The sequence below is a fragment of the Mugil cephalus genome, chromosome 2, assembly GCF_022458985.1.
Source record: "Mugil cephalus isolate CIBA_MC_2020 chromosome 2, CIBA_Mcephalus_1.1, whole genome shotgun sequence".
Lineage (NCBI taxonomy): Eukaryota > Metazoa > Chordata > Actinopteri > Mugiliformes > Mugilidae > Mugil > Mugil cephalus.
The window spans coordinates 28,283,748-28,295,552 of record NC_061771.1 but is presented as its reverse complement, the minus strand read 5'-3'; the positions used below and the strand labels follow the sequence as shown (position 1 = coordinate 28,295,552).

At 38.8% G+C, this 11,805-nt stretch overlaps 1 protein-coding gene across 3 annotated transcripts in view; it reads left to right on the top strand.

The window, feature by feature from the left end:
- Positions 1 to 3,108: 3,108 nt before the first annotated feature.
- The window catches only part of LOC125003711 (selection and upkeep of intraepithelial T-cells protein 2-like), a 148,949-nt gene continuing 140,252 nt past the window's right edge, over positions 3,109 to 11,805 (top strand). The window contains exons 1-4 of one of the 3 annotated variants that reach the window (XM_047577825.1): positions 3,109 to 3,244; positions 4,688 to 5,035; positions 5,237 to 5,305; positions 5,428 to 5,599. In XM_047577825.1, coding sequence (XP_047433781.1) covers positions 3,196 to 3,244; positions 4,688 to 5,035; positions 5,237 to 5,305; positions 5,428 to 5,558 — 597 coding nt within the window. In that variant the 5' untranslated portion in view covers positions 3,109 to 3,195 and the 3' untranslated portion in view covers positions 5,559 to 5,599. Of the gene's footprint in view, positions 3,245 to 4,687; positions 5,036 to 5,236; positions 5,306 to 5,427; positions 5,600 to 11,805 lie in introns of those variants that run through there. The other 2 variants (XM_047577826.1, XM_047577824.1) reach the window with 2 other exon arrangements.

Genomic DNA, 11,805 nt, shown 5'->3' with positions numbered 1-11,805 from the left:
GCTTCGAAGCTTTGAATGTTTTCTTTGGGTTCAATCAGGAAGAAGCCCCAGAAGCTTCACGAGGCTTCATCCACCCCTCTCTCGCCTTTAGGTGTAACTCAAAGGACAAACAACAAACAATCTGAGGCTAGAGCACAATTACAATTGACAAAGTTACTGATGTGGCAGACAGGGTGAGAAGACAAGAAGCACAAGAAACAATCGGGAAACAATCACGTGCCCTTTCATTGAAGACCAATTGAGATCGGAGCCCAAATCGCGAGCAGAGCGTGAACGTATATTTCCAGGAGATAATCACACAAAGAAGAGGATATTTTAGCCTTTATTTGTCCCCGCTAAGCTCAAACACAGCTCAGAATCAGGATCATTTCATTCAGGCTGTTACGCCCCGGCTTAGGGAAACCTAAACATAACATAAACACCAACTATTATGAAAAGTAACACAGAACACGGGGAGATGCAGACCAACACGAAGGGATTTATTTACCCAAACGAACATAAAGTCTTCGGGGTGAGCATCACCTAAAACAATAAACAAAACGAGCTGGATTTGAAAACTGACTTGCCTAGCCAAAAGAAAAAGAAGTCAACAAAACAATAGGTTTTCTACCCTCATGTTGACATGGCACACTCGGGACTTTTTCTTTCTATCTGGCGTCTTGATCACATAGTCTGTGTCGCTCAACTTCCGCTCCACCTCATAAGGACCACAAAACATGGCTTGAAGACAAGACCCAACAACAGGCAGTAGAACTAACACACAGTCACCTGGGTGAAAATTGCGACTGAGTGTGTTTTTAATCATACTGTTTTTTCATCTTAGACTGCGCAGCGGAGAAGGATTTACGCGCCAGCTTTGGTCTTGACGTATGATTCTCGCTTCGGGTGCGAGAGTTTCCCGGGTTCAGATCCCGGACGAGCCCCCTTTTGTGTTACGTCCCGGCTCAAGAGGCGCAACATAAAAGTGGAGACACATGATGGAGTTTCAAAAAGTATTTATTTTACAAGAAGAGACAGAAAACAGGTGAGCCATGATGAGCTTCTGCAGTGGAAAAATCATCCCCCAGGCCTCTTCAACAGGCCTTTTAGTCAGTCTTCTCAGGTGTAGCTGATTAAGGTGATTAGGCACAGGCCGAACACACCTGTACAGCCAGTGAAAATGCAGAGGGCGTAACAAGGCCAACAACTTAATGTACTGACATGATGTAACTGTGGCTTCAGCTTCCATCTTTATTGTAGCCCATGTAACATTATAGAATTAAGAAATCCAACTCCCCAGATGAAACGATGTTTTTGTTCTTGGTTTTTATTTGCTCCCGCGTTCTTTTTACTCCGGAGGTGTCACATCTGGGCGATGAGACTAATTGTCATACTCGCGATTCATCTGTGCAGCGCAGTGTTTGGGTTTCGTGGCTTCGTTAATCTCATTGAGCCATTGATGTGTAATTTACGCATTTATGCAATCTGCAGTCCTTTACCATGCTTTATGGCGCCTCTTCGATGCAGCCGCGGCGTTTGAGGCGTCAACCAGACAAAAGTTCTGTTATGACACTCAACCACAAACTTAACCAGAGTTGACCAGAAACAGGAACTCCTCCCTCCCTCCCTGCAGCTCCACAACATGAATTTCTTGAGAAAACAAAATAAAACAAAAAAAAAAAAAAAAAAAGCGTGGCTTCATGTGGCGTTTACTCTTATTAGCATATTTCCTAGAGTGTCTTTCGCTAAGAGGAGAAGCGCAGATCGACCAAGCAACTTGCATGTACAGATGTAAGGATACTGTATCACGCCTTCATTAGTTTCATTAGTTTCATTAGTTGACATTATTTTAACAATGGCAGTAACAACATTGTTCGCTTTCGTGACTGTTGAATCGTTGATCGGTGAGTTTATATGTTTATATGAAATAACTCCTCAGTGTCATTATTACTTAGACTCGCTCATTATTATCATTATTAATTATTATCATTATTAATTATTATTAGCATGAATAGTAATTATTATCATTGTTATGCTTCATATGCGTGGTGGGTACGATTTAACGTTACTAACTTTTCTTAGTGAACTTCTTGACTATATGATATAAATCGGAAATACTTTTTTTTTTTTACTTCAGAGTTGTTTCGTCTTATAGTTTTTAGTGTTTGTATAGTGTTATATACTCGTTAGAAATGTTTATTCTGAACAGAGTCTCGTTCGCTATGTCTCCAGCTGAGCAATACAATATGTGACGCTGCCATAGCGGAAACCTTTCTCTGCATAGTTCACGGGCACGGGTGTCCACGGGTGTCCACGGGTGCATTACCCGTCAATCAACTGGAGTCACTTGACAAAAAGAAATTCACGTAGATGACTGCACAGATTTTTTTGTTTTGTCTTGTTTTTTTTTTTTTTTTTTTTTTTTGTTTTTTTTACATTTTTCATACAAGCCAATTAATTACATGAAGGTATATGAGTGTATGTTAATTTTAGGAATGAAATACAATTTATTTGGAAGCAGTTTGTGTTGTGTGACCTGGGATCACCCTCCTCTTCTGACACTCACAGGCTGTTTGACTCTCAGCAGAAAGTTGACGCTCACTCCACTGACTTGACATGAAAACGAGGAAATGTTCCGTACCTCCACTCTGATTGGCTGAGGAGCTGCTCTGGAAAAAGTCAGAAAAAGCTCCAGTAAAAACCAAAAACTCAACGGACAGGTGCTGCAACAAGACTTCATCAGTTTTTTTTTTATCATTATTATTATTTTTATGAGTTGACATGTTGTGACGTTGTGGCACCCAAACCTGACTAAACTTTTAGTCCCTCCACCTTGAATCTTGTGTCTTAACCTGCAAAGGTGCATTTTCGGTGATTAAGATTCGTTTTCACTATGAGAAAATGTTCACGTCACATTAAAACTAAAACCAAACTCAAGAACCAGAATAGCTCGAATCTGCTCATTTAAATATATATATATATTCATTGGGATTAGTTTATGTTGTTGAACTGTCGCGGAGGGACGTCGAGTAATGGGACGTCGTGTGACGTCTTGCGTTGGTGACTGAATTCCTCTGATCGGCTGGGGAGCCGCAGGGGAGGAACAGAAAAGCGTGAGGAACAAGTGCGGAACTTGAGAAACTTACAGATGCAAGGATACTGTATCACGCCTTCATTAGTTTCATTAGTTTTTTATTAGATTACTTTTTTTTAACAATGACAGTAACAACATTGTTCGCTTTCGTGACTGTTGCATCGTTGATCGGTGAGTTTATATGTTTATGTGAAATGACTCCTCAGTGTCATTATTACTTAGACACGCTCATTACTATCATTATATACATATTATATCAGATTGTCGGTGAAAAAAGGCAACGCGAGGTCTTCTCTCTCTCTCGTCACACAGTTTTCGCTGTACGTGCGTGGAACCAACATTAAATCGAAGAGAAACCTCGTCTGACGCTCACAATACTTTCATTTTCCCCGTACGACCTATCGTTGGACAATTATGAACATTTGTTCGGAGGCCAAATCCTAGGTACAGATATAGCTACCGCCCAGTTAGTAGTTTGTGTTGTAAGGGCTGGAATAATGTGTATGTCCTTTAACTTAGACAGGCTCATTATTAATTATTATTACTATGAATAGTAATTATTATTATTGCTGTGCTTTTTATGCGTGGTGGGTACGATTTCACGCTACTTTAACTTTTCTTAGTGAACTTTAAACGTTATAAATAGTAAATACTTGACTATTAGCTTTTTAGCTGAGTTTTCATAGTTAGTAGTTTGTGTTGTATGGACCGAGGGCTGGAATAATGTGTATGTCCTATTAGACAGGCTCTTTATTATCATTATTATTAATTATTATTACTGTGAATAGTAATTATTATTATTGCTGTGCTTTATATGCGTGGTATGTAGGATTTCACGCTACTTTAAGTTTCTTAGTGAACTTTTTAAGTGTTTATTCGCTATATATCGTTGTAAATGCTGGGATGAGGACACGGAAAGAGAGAAATGGCATTGTCACTCTTGCCCGTGGCAGATTCGCCTGAAGCAAACAGTCTGTTCTTCCTGTTTGCAGAGGGAGAGTATCTCGCTCAGAGATCTCTCTCTTCCTCATTCTTTCTCTTTCTCTTCTAGAAAGCCAGTTTTCTTGACAGTTTTGCCAGTTTTCTTACTGGATGCAGTACACAACACAATCTTAGCCATTAGTGGCAGGGTTGCAGAGGGGTCCTTTTTTTATATATATATTTAGTCCCATTTAGATTAAATTAAAAATATTTATATATTTTTAATTTAATCTAAACAGACGTGCAGTCTTCAGGGGTGATCTAGGGTCAGAGTTTTAGACTCCTAACGGGTGATGCGGCTTCTGACGTGACTTTGCTGGTGCCCGAGACGTACATAGAGAATTTCTTGAAGACGTTTCACATGTCACATGAGTGGTGACATTCTACACGTCCAGCTGCCTTTATTCACCTAAACAAAGCAAGTAAATGATAAAAACTAATCTGCATGTGTCAGACACGTTTGATCGTATGTGGTTGTTTATATGACTCTTAACAGTTTGATTATTTACTGAATATGATGAATTTCTTTTGTTCTTGATGCAGCTTTGTGACAGAGGAAGGTTTTACACCATCCTCATACTCAGGTTGACATGAACTGATCAAACTGTATTTTTTTCTGGTTTGTTTCCCCAGAAAAACGTCCCATCATCAACCAGACTCAGCTGATTGAAGCACCAGAAGGATCTAATTTGACTCTACAGTGTCAAACTGATCCAGAGATCAATCTAACCAACTACACCTTGGACTGGAGGAGAGTGGACATCCCACATGTCTCAGACCGTGTGGTCTACTCCCGTCGACGTGGGACAGATCATCCTGTGGAACAGATGCAGCGATACAAGAACAGAGCAGAGCTGATTAAAGAGGACCTGACCAGAGGACGGATGACTCTACTGATCCCCACAGTCCAGCAGTCTGACTCAGGACACTTCAAATGCTTGATCCCAAACCTGAGCGTCAGCTTTGTTTTCAACATTAACGGTAAGTTTACTGAACTCACAACGTTGTGTTGTTGGTGCCACACACCACAGGACCCCCTCAGAAGACCCATGTCCTTCTCTGATGAGACACCACAAGGGACAACTACACAGTATTAGAAAGGTGGTCATAATGATGTGGCTGATCTGTGTGCCTGGATAAAACTGCAAGTTAATAATAAAGTTTGTATTTTATCTGTGACAGTGACAAAGAGAGAGGATGTCGCCGTGACGACGTCTCCAGGATACAGAGTCATGAACCCCACTGTGTCTGGTAGGTCTTTATTTATTTCACTATATTTTGGAATAAAGTTATTAATCTAAACTATGTTGTGTTGTTAAATTAAATCCCATTTGAGTTTATTCCTCTAAATTCAAGAGTTTAATTTCTTTCAGGTCCTGTAGAGAAGAGAAGCCACTGGATCACTCTTGGTGTCTGTATTTGTTTCCTCCTTCTTCTTGGTTTCATCGTTGGAGTCCTGGTGAAGAACAGAGGGATTAGTGAGTTACAGACTTTTACATTTTAACTGGACATTGTGATGAACATGTACTTTATTTTATATCTAATAGTCAGACTTGACTGTGTTTAGCAGCTAAAGCTACTTGAGTTTTTACATTTGAATTTGGGGGCCACATTCAAACAAGTTGATTAAAGGGGCTAAATAAATAAAGAAAAATAACCCCAAAAACCCAAAAACTCTTCTTAAAATAAAATAATAACAAGAACGGGAGAGAATATTCATTCCCCTGAAACGGTCTCCTTCTTCTTACAGGGATTACAAAAGAATAGTGAAGAAAGGAATCCCTGAGGAAAGGAAAAAAACAAAGCGGGGGACAGAAAAAGCAAACCCAGGACGTCACCACAGTGAAACGTGGTCATGAACCCTCCAGCGGGTGGGCGGGAGGGGAGGATCTACCTTCATCATTTAATCTCATCTGGGACAATGCTGCAGTTTTTTTCTTTTATGGTTGTGTCTGCCTTTTTTCTCCATCCTCTTTTTTTTCTCCCACCTCCAAAGACATGCTCGTGAGCTGATTGGTGTCATGTTGGCCCCTATGTGTGAGTGTAGTGTGAGGGGTTGTTTGTCTTGTTTTAGCCCTGAATAACTGGAACCCGTCGGGGTGAACCCCCACCCTACCTGATCAGGGGACAGCCCAAAACCCCCTTTTACCCTGTGGGATAAGGGTAAAAACGATGGATAGATGTCTCTTTCACTGATATTTCTTAACCTGCCTCGCCATTTTTAAGTGTTTTGTATTTTTATTATATTAATTGGGTTTTTAATAGATTTAAAGTCAACTTGAAATCAGTCGGGGAAGATAAAAAACCCCAAAGGGTATTATTGATGGGGTTAGTGATTCACCCCTGTGTTTTTTGATTTTTGTTTTTTTGTTTTTTTTTTTGTTTTTTTTTCTTTTTTTTTTATTTTATTTTTTATTTTTATTTTTTTGAATTTAGATGGTTCTTGTTCTTTGGCCCGTTTCAAACATTGGGCCCTTGACCCGGGGTGGTGGATACGCACGGCACCCAAGCGGAAAATTTCCCACAGGGCACTTTCACTGCAGCACCAAAAAAACTCGTGGGGGAGGAGATGCCATAGTTTGAGATGTCTCGCAATAAAACCTTTGAAGAATTTTTATGCCTTTAAAAAGTTATCTAAAGGGGGCTCAATCAATAGAGAAAAATAACACCAACACCACGATCTTCCTAAAAATAAAAGGTGATAACAAAAAAGGAGAAAACAGTTCATTCATCGGAAAACTGTCTCCTCTTTTTACGGGGTTTTTAAAGGAAAGCAGAAAAGAAGGGGGAAGGAAAAGTAAAGGAGACAAAGAGAGGACAGAGACAAAGACCAGGACGAGGATGTCACCACAGAAAAATGTCGAACCTCCACGGGGACTGTACTGGAGGCTCTACCTTTCAGTAGAATTTAATGAAAAACCGTTAATTTTTCTTTTAAACCGATTTTTAATTTCTGTGCTCACTTCTTTTTATTTGTTAAATAAACTTTCCATTTTTTTAAACCTCCCATTTTTTTAAATGTATTTTTATCATATTTTTGGGTTTAATAGATTTTACGTCGCCCACTTAACATCATCAGAAGATGCTACGGAGGGTTATGATAAACCTGCCCTTGTCATTTTTTGTATGTGTTTTTTTAAAATTTGATATTGAATAAAAATGTGTTTATTTATAACTACCATTTAAATAAAAAAATATAGTAGCAAGGGTCCCTATTAATGTCCCCAAATTTGGGGGGCGATTGGCAAAAGCTTTTATTACTTATTAAGGATCGCTTGAATAAGAACGAAGTCTTTTCGAAAAAGCACTTTTCAAAAGTGGACACACTGCTTAATGTTGAATGTGAAAGTAGGGGGGTAGGTTATAAGAACGGGACAATGTCATGCTGAGGGGGTTTTAAAGGGCTTCGAACTTTGAATGTTTTTCTTTGGGTTTTCAATCAGAAGAAGCCCCAGAAGCTTCACGGGGCTTCATCCACCCCCTCCCCCTTTTTAGGGGAATCAAAGGACAAACAACAAAAAATCTGAGCTAGAGCAAAATTACAATTAAAAAGTTACTGATGTGGAGACGGGTGAAAGACAAAAACCAAAAAAATCGGGAAAAAATCACTCCCCTTTCTTTTGAAGCCCATTTGGATGGGAGCCCAAATCGCGAGCAGACCCGGAACGTATATTTCCAGGAGATATCCCCACAAAGAAAGGTTTTTTGCCTTTTTTTTTTCCCGCAAACTCAAACAATCAAAACGGGATCATTTCATTCGGTGTTACGCCCCGGTTGGGGAAACCCTAAACTAAATAAACACCAACTTTTATGAAAAAAAACACAGAACAGGGGGAATGCAGCCCAACACAAAGGGTTTTTATTTACCCAAACGAAAAAAAGTTTTTGGGGGTGAGCACACCTAAAACAAAAACAAAAAAATGGTTTTGAAAATGATTTTCCTACCAAAAAAAAAAGAAGTCAACAAAACAATATTTTTTTACCCCATTTTGACATGGCAACTGGGACTTTTTCTTTCTTTTGGGGTCTTGATCACAATCTTGTCCTCAACTTCCGTCCCCCTCATAAGGCCCACAAAACATGGCTTTGAAGACAAGCCCCAACAAAAAGCAGTAAACTAACACACAGTCCCGGGGGAAAAATTTGCGACTGGTTTTTTTTAATCAACTTTTTTTTCATTTTAACTGCGCAGGGAAAAGGGATTTACCGCCCTTTGGTTTTTGAGTATGTTCTCGCTTCGGGTGGAATTTTCCCCGGTTCAATCCCGGAGAGCCTCCATTTAGTTACCCCCCGGTCGAGGCGCAACAAAAAATGGGGACACATGATGGATTTTCAAAAATTTTTGTTTTACAAAAGGGACAAAAAAACAGGTGAGCCAGGAGCTTCTGCTGAAAATCATCCCCCACCTTTCAACACCTTTTTTATCATCTTCTCGGTTAGCTGATTGGGGGTTTAGGACGGGCCGAACACCCTTACAGCCATAAAAAATGCAGAGGGTAAAAAAAGGCCAACAACTTAATTATGACTGATGTTAACTGGGGCTTCAGTTTCCATCTTTATTGTAGCCCTTAAAACATTGGGGAATTTAAAAAATCCAACTCCCCAAATGAAAAAATTTTTTGTTTTGGTTTTTATTTGCCCCCCGGTTTTTTACTCCAGAGGTGCCAAATCGGGGGGATGAACTAATTGAAAACCCGCGATTCTCTGTGCCGCTGTTTGGGTTCGTCTTCTTTAATCTATTGACCATTTTGTGAAAATTTCGCATTAATGAAATCGCATCCTTTACCATCCTTATGGCCCCTTCAAAGCCCGGCGGCGTTGATTTCGAGATTTGAGGGGGATTTACCTTTTCTTCTTCTTTTTGGGGAAAATCATCTTTCTCCTTTTTTGCTTTAATTTTTGACAACAAACACTTGTTACACTCAACCAAAATTTTAACCGACTTGCAAAAAAACCCTCCCCCCATCCCTGCAGCTCCACAACATAATTCTTAAAAAAAAAAAAAAAAAAAAAAAAAAGGGGCTTACTATCAATCAACAGTCGATAAAAATACAGCCCTATTACAAAAATTTTATTAGCATAAGTTGATTAGCATTTTTCATTGTTTCATTTGTTGACATTTTTTAAAAATGGCATAACAACATTGTTCCTTTCGGACTGTTGCATCTTACGGTGAGTTTATATGTTTATATAAAAAAACTCCTCTTCATTTTTCTTAACACGCTATTACTATCTTTTTAATTACTATCATTTTTTTAATTATTACTATAATAGTGATTTTTTTTTTTTTTGCTGGCTTTTATGCTGGGGGGTACATTCAGTTTTTTTAAAACTTTTCGTGGGAAAACTTTAAACGTTATAAAAAGTAATACTTAGATTTTAATATATTTTTTTGTGAGAGGGGTTTTCAAGTTTATTTGTTTTATGGACCCGGGGCTTAAATAATTTTATATCCATTCTTTGACGGGTATTTTTATCATTATTATTATTATTATTACTAGAATAGTGATTATTTTTATTGCTGGCTTTATATCTGAGGGTTGGTTTCACGCTATTTTTAAATTTCTTAGGAATTTACGTGTTAATTTCTCAATATCTTTAAATGCTGTGTGGGGGTTTCCCTTCGAATTTTTCGACGCCGGGGGCCTTTCCCTCTCCTCCCTTCAAGAAAGTGCCCCCTAGGGGACATCAAACTTATTTTTTTTTTTTTGTTTCCCAGAAAAAACCCCATCATCAACCAATCAGCTGATTAAAGTACCAAAGGGGATCAAATTTGCCCACATGTCAAAATGACCCAAGATAAACCCTAAAAACTAAACCTTTGGGACTGGAGGAGAGGGACATAAAAAATTGTCTCAGACCTTTTTGTCTACCCCCCTCGAGGGGGGAAAATCTCCTGGGGAACAGATGCGCGTACAAAAACAGAGCGACTGTTTAAAAGAGGACCGACCAAGGGGTGGGACTCTACTGATCCCCACATCCGCATCTGACTCGGGACGTTTTCAGTGTTTCATCCAAAAGCTGACCGGCTTTTTTTTAAACATTGTGGGTAAGTTTACTGAACTCACAAGTTTGTTTTTGGGTGCCCACACCCCAAGGGACCCCCTCAGAACCCCCTGTCCTTCTCTATGAGACACCACAAGGGGACAACTACCATTTTAAAAAGGTTCAAATGTTGGCTGATCGGGAGGGGGATAAAGCTCAAGTTAAAAAAATTTATTTTATTGTAACTTGACAGAAAAAAGAGAGAGGAGTCCCAGACACGTCCCCGGGATACGGGTCAAAACCCACGGTTCGGTAGTCTTTATTTATTTCACAAACTGCAGTTAGAACATCCTCTACCAAACAAAAATGAAACAATTAAACCAAACAAAGGGAGCCCGGGACCCCAACAATCCACACTCTCCCCCCGAGGGGAGCGTGTTAAGTGATCATAAACATCCCTAAACGTTTTAAAAAACGGGGCAAAACAAGTGGGTCGATCATTGGACATTTTTAAAATTTTAAAAAACCAAGGGCTGTAAACCAATCTCTTGGGGTTACAACTATTCGTTCTTTTGACTTATTTTTTGTTCCTTTGAGTGTTTTGACAGACACGGGTTTTAATGTTTTTAAAAATTCAACATTTCTGTAAAATCATATTTCACACTGAATTCATTGTAAATAAAAAAAGTTTTCGCAATGTTCCTTCCTTTCCTACCTCCAGTTTCATCAACGAACATTTTAAAGTATTTCATTGCTGAAATAGGGGCTGTTTTTTTTTATCGAAGCGGGAAACCACACAACGCACAAACCGCGGGGCGTCAACAAACATTAAACAAAGTCAAGCCCCGGGGCAATTTTAAAAACGTCAAAGAACCGCTTTAAACAAAAAAAAAAAAACTGAGAGTCATTAAAATACTAAAAAATACTGTTTTTATTATCCTATTTTTATCGGCTGTAATTTTCTTCAAAGTGAAGTTGCATTAAAGTCCAATTTTTTCCAATTTTGAATTTTTAAATCAAGGAAGTTAAATTAAAGCTATTTTTTTTTTTTTTTTTTCCATCAGAATTTTTCTTTCTATTACACGGGAAGAGAAAGGTCAGTTCCTCCAGGCCTTTTTATTTTCTTCTCAAAAAGGGGGAAAGAAAACTGGGGAAAAAAAACAAATTTTGACCCCGGGGAAATCACGACAAACATTTTGCGGGAGTTTTTAATTCTTGTGCGCAGCCCTTAAAAATCCACTTTTTAAATATGTGCTCCAATGTATTTTAAGCGTTGGGGGATAAACTGGTTGGGGGGATTGCAAGCGATTCTGGCTTCCAAAAAAACACGCTGTCGGGGTTAAATGAAGTTTTGGGGAAGGATTTTAAAACAAAAAGTCCTGTGCAGCTTATAAAAGGGTCATATTTCCATTTCATTGTTTAGGAAATTTTTGGGAAAGGGTCGTCCTTCCCTTTAGCGCTCGTAACTTTTTCAGATCAATAGCTGGGGAAAGCCGTCACAAAGAGCCAAATTCATGGATGGGGGCCAATCTTTGTTTATGAATTGTTTTGACCCATCATGCTGTTTGTGAAGTTCAGGAGAAAAAGTATTGTAAAAACAAAAATAAAAGGGGGCAATTCTATTAAAAAAGGGTTTTTTCACAATGAAATTTTATAACGAAGGGACATTTTGTTGAAAACAATTAAAACCCCTTTTTTTCCCTGGCGTCAGTCCTTTTGGGCAACTCTACTCTATTTACTTTTTGTAAAAAAAAAGTTATTTTTTT